This window comes from Oncorhynchus clarkii, chromosome 2 (assembly GCF_045791955.1).
Source record: "Oncorhynchus clarkii lewisi isolate Uvic-CL-2024 chromosome 2, UVic_Ocla_1.0, whole genome shotgun sequence".
In the NCBI taxonomy this organism is placed as follows: domain Eukaryota; kingdom Metazoa; phylum Chordata; class Actinopteri; order Salmoniformes; family Salmonidae; genus Oncorhynchus; species Oncorhynchus clarkii.
In genome coordinates, this window is record NC_092148.1 from 18,630,693 (window position 1) to 18,638,544 (window position 7,852).

The 7,852-nt window shown below is 42.2% G+C and overlaps 1 protein-coding gene across 1 annotated transcript in view; it reads left to right on the top strand.

The window, feature by feature from the left end:
* The window catches only part of LOC139423666 (activating signal cointegrator 1 complex subunit 3), a 164,670-nt gene extending 160,677 nt beyond the window's left edge, over nt 1-3,993 (top strand). Inside the window, exons 39-42 of the mRNA XM_071175278.1 lie at nt 198-348; nt 1,473-1,679; nt 1,767-1,942; nt 2,135-3,993. Coding sequence (XP_071031379.1) covers nt 198-348; nt 1,473-1,679; nt 1,767-1,942; nt 2,135-2,282 — 682 coding nt within the window. The 3' untranslated portion in view covers nt 2,283-3,993. The remainder of the gene's footprint in view (nt 1-197; nt 349-1,472; nt 1,680-1,766; nt 1,943-2,134) is intronic.
* The last annotated feature ends 3,859 nt before the right edge of the window (nt 3,994-7,852 follow it).

Sequence of the window (7,852 nt, forward strand, 5' to 3'; positions counted from 1 at the left end):
TAATTATTTTTACATACACACCATGTGGATTTGAGACACTGTGTCCTGCAGTGAAGAATAATTTTGTGCCAACTCAATAAATATGGTAAGGAGAAAGAAATGAGAGAGGACAGAGGTTCCAGTGGCGACGACACAGCAGGAAGTGTGGTTAGGATTTAAAATCACATGACTAGATCTGCCCCTGATGTTCCCTACAGCAGGTGGAGCTCCAAGGGAGGAAAGGGCGGGGCCAGGGGCTTCCACGGACCAATAGAAGGGCTCCCTGAGCTGATTGCCACCTGCGAGGGGCGGGAGAACACCTTCGCTGCCATTGTGGGGGAGGAGCTTCAGCCCCATCAGATCTCCCAGGTAACAACCTTCTAACATTCTGCGTTCCTTCACCTCACTGTTATAGGAAAGTGACACTTTCCATTAGAAACAGATGCTTTCTAGGGGTACATACTCTTCATCATGAACCTTCCCGTCTCCATTGTCCTCCACCACAATGAAATAATGTGAAATACTTCCAAGGTGTCGGCCTCATCTCTCTATTCATGTAACGTTCTCAAATACACTACCAGAGCACTACCAAACAACATTTACACACACTCTACCAATGTCAGCCCACACACACTCTACCAACGTCAGCCCACACATCCACACACACACAGTGAGAAGCATCAGTCTGTCGCAGTGGTCCAAGGTACCTCCAGGATCTCCTATTACGGTCCAATGCAAGGGTTTACCGCACCAATCTAAGTGCTAATTGCAGCTGTAATGAGAGCGTCCAGGCGCCACTGCCAGCCCAGCCGCCTTGCCCAAAAAGTGTCCCCGCTCCCCCTCCTCCCAGCCCCTCAACGCTCTCCCCCCCATGGCATCGCAGCCTGGCTAATTAAATAACTAGATGCGTGGCAACGTCCCAGTCTGATTCGCCAGGGGACAGTAATCCTTACATAAATAGCTTTTGTTGGGTGAATCTGAGAGGCTTTTCTCCTTCTCTCATCCCAGTCCCTCCCTGACACTGACAGGGTCTTCAGGAGGAAAACACACTCTCACACACACACACATACTCAGACACACACATTCACACACCTATCATCCATACGCTCTCTGTCTCTACCTTCCCTCTACCTCTCTTGCTCTCTATCCCCTTTTGGATTTGTGTTCTCCATTTGAGTCAGAGATGTTAAAGTCACCGTGACAAAGCTTTAAGAGGCACCTAAGACCATGGGTATTATGTGTGTTTGAATGAATCAAGCTTTCATCAAACGCTCTAGTCTTACCAGATAGATATGTCCATCTTAAACAAGGCTCTCACTTAAGTCTGACTCTCTCTCTCTTCACCTCTGGCTCTTTGTTTCTTTCCCTCCTCTTTTCTCTCTCTCTGCACTCCGGTCTGACACATTTTCTTGTCTCTTTCTCCCTCTCTCATTTCTCTGCACCCCTCTCTGTTTCTCTCTTACTATCCCTCCTCCCTCTGCTCTCTCCTCCAGGCCTGGTCTTTCCTCAGCCATCTGCCGGTGGTGGAGGTGCGTCTGAGTGTGAAGGGTTGGTGGGAGGGGTGTGGGGAGCAGACAGAGCGCCCCCTCCCTGCGACCGGGGGGAAGCTCAGGGATGACAGAAGCTGGCTGGAAGTCCACGCTGACCAGGAGTACGTCCTGCAGGTCTCACTGCAGCGCATCAACACCGGCCAGCAGAGGGTACGTACACACATGTATAAAGGAGCTCACACACATTGTTGATGTTAGTTGACTGCTGATAAGTTGATTTGTCGTCATATTTTCCAGAGGAAGCAGGACACTAAGGCCCAGGCCCCCAGGTTCCCCAAGAATAAGGATGAAGGCTGGTTTCTGGTTCTAGGAGAGGTGGAGCGCAGAGAGCTACTGGCCGTCAAACGCATCGGATACTGCCGACACCGCAGCACCGTTTCCCTGGCCTTCTACACCCCCGTGAAGACCGGAAAGTACGTACAGAAATGTTAAAAAGAATTGGAAAAAGTTCAACACATTTTTTTCTTTGGTGTCTAAGCCCGGTTACTTTAGGCATTTTGGGACAGCTGCCGGTGTGAAAGGGCTTTATAATAAAGTTTGATTCATTGATATATATCCCACCACAAACTATTACTTCCCCTAGTAACCCTCTCCTCTCCCTCCAGGTGTATCTACACGCTATACTTGATGAGTGACAGTTACCTGGGTCTGGACCAGCAGTATGACCTCCACCTCAACGTGACCCCTGCCTGCATCGCTGCCCAGGTCAACAGTGAAGTCACTGAGGCCATGGGAGGCATGTCCGTCAAGTGATACGTCAACATGATGACGTCATCATGAGTGACATGATGACAGTGACTGAAATGAGCATATACAAATGACAAGACAATGGCCATGAGCGTCTTTAGACGCCAAGGTTCGGTATGTTTACACTGATGATGTGATGGTTGTGATTGTGTGACTGGGGGTTAGCCTTAAAGCAGGGATGTCAAGCACATTCCATGGAGGGCCTAGTGTGTGCGGGTTTTTGGTTTTTCCTTTCAATTAAGACCTTGACAACCAGGTGAAGGAAGTTCCTTACTAATTAGTGGCCTTAACTTATCAATCAAGGACAAGGGATGAGCCAAAAACCCTCAGCCACTTTGCCTTCTGTGGAATGAGTTTGACACATGTGCCTTAAAGGGTTCCATGCCTGTCTGGTAATATAGAGGGAGGGAGGGAGGGAATGAGGATACAGGGTTAAGGAACTAGGGAGAGTCTGGGTCATGGGCTATAAGAAACTGTTGGGCCTAATGGGACCCTGTACAATGATCAGTCAGTCAATAGAAATACTCATGAAAGACAGGGCTGTGATGTTACCTCATCAACATTGTGTAATACAATGAATACCTATTTTGTTGCAGTATATCATATCATTCCCCAGTCATATTATGTCAATTATATTTCCAGGCATTGGTCTACTATCTAAAACTCCCCAAATCCACCAACTTTTGAACGGATGGTGAGGAAAATAAAACCTGATAAACGGTGGCTTGTTTTACTCAGTTGATTTAGGGACTGGAGAGTGGGGGAGGGGTGGCATATTTTATTGAGACGTTGTTGAGATGAAGAATAACAGTAGTAAGAGAGAGCAACACAAAGCGTTATGGTTAACTGCAGGAAAAACGTGGCATCACTGTGTCCAACAGGGAAAAGCTGCTCCCGGAGAGTTTAGTTTATTTAGGCTGGCGGGGTGGAACTGGAATTCTGTGCAGGTGTGTGAAACATGCTTCCCTGTAGTGCTGTGGGGCTACAGGTACTGCCCCCCACCTCCACAAACCTTAGTGTATAGCACAGAATTGACTCCTCCTTTCCTTATTCCTCCTCCTCTTTCTTTTTGGAAGATTCATCTATAGAAGCTGATCAAACTGCCGTAGACAGTCATACAAGGAACAGAAGAACAGAACCATAATACACAGAGATACATGTGTAAAGATGTCTGTGTCTCATTGATTACTATGTTGTAACTGTGTTTATTTTCTTGGGAGAGCTGACAACTATATTTTAGAACCAAACTTATGAGACAAATTCAGCTGCGTCTTTGTTCTGATTTTTGGATTGTCCAATCAATTGAAGCAGATGTAACTTCTCTGTTGATAGAATATAATGACTTTTGAAAAATACTTTTGCTTGGTTTGAAAAGTCTTGAAATAATTTGGGGGGTTTTTAACTTTGAGATAGTGACCTATATATTGTTATGTTATATATATTACACTTACTATCAATGCCAAAAGACATATCATGCAAATAATTACCAATAAAACCTCCTTATATAAAAAGCACACCATTTCATCTCAAACTACACCGCATGTGCAAATACTTTCTCTACTGACACTCTGTCTGGTTCCACCACCATGTCATTTCTATAGGATACAGTCTGTCACTGGGGCCATTTTCCTCTGCTAAGGTTTCATCTGAATATGGTCCTAAAGAACAACTCTGTCAGTCAGACATGGGTCAAATAAACATGTCAAACAGTTTCAAGTATTTGGTAGTGATTGTGGTGAGCATCATTTAGATGTGTACTTACACCCCTGCGCTGGACTCTCCTCTCCTGTCGCGGTCAGGTTCACCACGTGATCGCCATATTTCCACCTCTTCACTATTGGATCCAGATTTGCAGAATGCTAATAGGCCTATTGTATGGGAATTAAACCATAGTAATGCATTCCCTATGTCTCTGCAAAAAAATAGCATAAGCTACTTTTTTTCAGTCTATGTAGGGTATCGCATATTTGAGCTTAATTCAATACGAATATAATTGTTACTTTATAGCCCAAGTGTGACAGGGACTCCAATGTAATTTGATGATTTTCATCTGAGTAGGCCATATAGCTAAATAGTGGGCTGTGCAGGGCTCAGTGCTAGACCTGTATTTTGTGTAGGTTGTTTGGTAGTGTAGCCTACTGCATTAAGGTTAGTTATGGATATTAGCCTAGCAGTGCCTAATGTGATCATCCACATTTTCGAGTTAAATACTATAGTCTAATCTAATTAATTAGCATAATGAAAAAATCCTCATCAAAATCCTTCTGTTTAAGCTAGCTAGAGGTATCTGTTTATATCTGATATTTTTGCATGGGCTGCGTCTCAATCTACTGCATTGGCCAATGGCGGCCTTCTGCATCTGTGGTGGAAGGTGGTCGAGCTCAGCTGTGTTTGTCAGATCATGAGACATCTCACAAAGACGTCTCTATCATCCTAACGGTTTGGTCTACAAATCTATTTGTTCTCAGTTTTTCTCTACTATCCCCCACAAGTGTCGCTTCATGGAACTCATCTGAAGTCTTACCACTGATCTGCCAACTTTCATCTGTATTATCAGTTAGTGTGTAGCCCAATGACCCCTCTATAGAAAGGTGAGGCTATCATGACCACACACATGTTTTGCTCTTGGACACCTACAAGCCTCACAAGACTCATCTGAAGGTAGCCCAGTACCAAATTGATCTAAATAGTTTAGGGCCCAAAATGTTTGTTTTTTTATTTAAAAAATATGTGTTAAAAAAAAAAACATATTTCCTGATCTTTAATCTATCATATATAGGACAGACACTTTAAAATACACATGACTTTGATTCACTTTTTGATAATCGTTTTTTTCATGTATGAATCTGTTATTCAATGCTTTTCTATAAGCTAATAGCAGTAAGGCCAAATTCAATGTTTCATCAAGTGAGTAAATACTTTTTTTTTATTAGCCTACCTAAAGGGGTCTTAAAATCCCTAACCAAAGCTAAATGATCCTTGGTAGGACCATCTTAAAACATGTTATGTTAGTCAGAGTCGTGTTATCTTAGTAGAACCCCTGCTTTGACTCTTTAAGAATGATCTTTTCTGTTAATTTCACAGTGAAATGTAGGCTATCTCTGTGTGTAGACATTTAGACGAAACGTTGTTAGGTTGCCTGATTTGAGGCTTAATCTTACTCTCATATGATATGTTACTCAGATGTGTTACTGTGAATTTCGTCATGTTAGGCTAATAATGCCTACCCAGTGGAGGTAGCCTAGGTAGATGTTTTACTGTGTGGCATCATTTTGAGTCCATCCTGGGGACTTAAATAAGCTCGACTATTTTCTATTGTTCTCTTTTCCACAGATATTTGCAGTCTAATTAGTAGTTTTTTATTTTTTGTTAAGGTTAAACTGGCGTCAACTATTCCGTGCATGCACCGCATCCTGGGTTATTTTTCTTCCTCGCGCGCCGCAGGCGATATCCTATCATCCAGGGGGCCGTGTCGAAGTGAAAGAAATACGAACACAAAACATGATGAGAGAAATACTAGAAGAGTGTGGATGGGGTGGGAGAGAGTGCATGGGCAAGGGCACACTTGTCTTTCCGTTGACGTATCCCAATATGGTGTCCACATCAGAGAAAAAAACGGTCTATTACGTTCCAAATTTATTTCGCATAGGCTTAGTTGTTTAACCCTGGGTTACAATGCATTAACTAATTATTATTTTGTATATTAACTGCTGTGGCTATAATTAAATATTTTGCCGTTAGTCATAAGCGATTTTATTTTGTGCAATTGTCTGTTTTATCGGAAATTAAACGGAAAGGTTGACATATGGGAAACACTCTTTTCACGCCACTTTGATACTGAAGTGACATTTTTGTAGCAGGTAAGGAGGCTGAGGTTAAGAAAATGGTTGTTAGGGGTAAGCGAAAATACTCACCTAACCTCATACGAAAATCACTAGGTATCGAAATGGCGTGAAAAGTGTCCCGTCGATATATAATCTAGGCCTATCTTTTCCCGTTTTATAGGCCTATATTTTCAACAAACAATCACTTCAATATTGCAACTTTTGCAATTTTATTAAATATCACAAACGTACATTATTAATCTGTATTGCGTAAAATGTACCCTATATGCGCTAGACCTCTAGCGTTTCAATATCTGCCATCTCGTTTGGCAGTTTGTCAACTGCATCAGGCAATTGAATAAGCTCCGCGGACTAAATGCGTTGTGGCACTGGTCTATCAACATACATCAGGTTATGTTATGGAATTGAAGTCCATCTATAGTGCATGGTCATCTAACCTGCTATCCCCGAGATATTACATTTGAAAAACATTTTGCATACCTACATTTTTGAACCACTTGACATTTTGAAATTTTACCATAACCGTGTTTATACTTTTTGGTTATTAACCTACTAATTTATTCATCCATAGCCCTAAACGTAGCCTCGATTTCCTTATCATTCCTATCAAATATGAAAGCTTTAATTTTAATCTGGAGAATCAGAAGATAACGTTAAACGACTAGCCCTATATGCTAAACTTGCGTCACACAGCATTAAAACAAATATCTAAAACAATGTATCGCTATAAAAAAAAAGTGTATATATCAACGTATAAGCCTACCTAATAAACGAATAACATGAGCCGTATGGCTCTCTATAGTGTCCCAGGATGATTTCAACAAGGCTAGAGGTGAGGATCTATACGAGCAAATCCCGGATTCACATCGAGCACTGACACGTTTATAATAATAATGCCCAATAGGGAAATGGAACAGACTACTTACTGCCCAATGAGGGACAGGCTGGCTGGTAGTAACGCGGGGGTGGGCTGTTCTCAGATTCTACGGGAGAAATAGGGAGATAGAGTTAAAAACAGAGGAGGGTTTGTAAATTATTTTTGATACACTCGCATCCATAAAGCAGAGATGAGGGAAGTCTAGTGTGCCTCTGCTGTCGTAGTTGAAGTTCTACTGAGGATTTTCGGGGAAACTAGGACATAAGAACAGAAGTGAGAAGAGGTAACATTGCTGCAGATTTCTGGAAAAAAAAGTTGGGTTTGGTTGTAATCCGTGCTCCGAGGTAGGTTGATAATCTAGCATGTTTCGATTACTGTATCTGACACTGCCTTGAAACGAAGATACAGTCATTATAGACTAATAAAATGAGTGTGCGTATTGGCACTCTGTCTCTAGGCTAATTACTTTAGTAAACCAACCTAATTGGTGCGTAATGCGCATTGCAATCAATGCTCACCACAAGTGTGATGTTCACATTTTACAAGGCCTATCTGGTGCAATTGAACGTATGCAAATCACCATTTTACATCAGTTGACCTATGCCTATTTGAACAATATTAGGTTCAAAGTGTTAATGTATTCTCGCATATTATTATTATTTTTCTTCAGAAGGACATGATATCTTCGGCAACGGTGTGAAGGACCTGAACTCCTCACAGAGATGTTGGGCCCAAGTGGATGTCATGTACAATGAATCTGGAGCTATGGCCGATTACTCCTCATAATATACAGGATACTCAGATACTTTTTCGCCTTCTTAATCTATCCTGGAAGTAACATGGGACTGTTCATA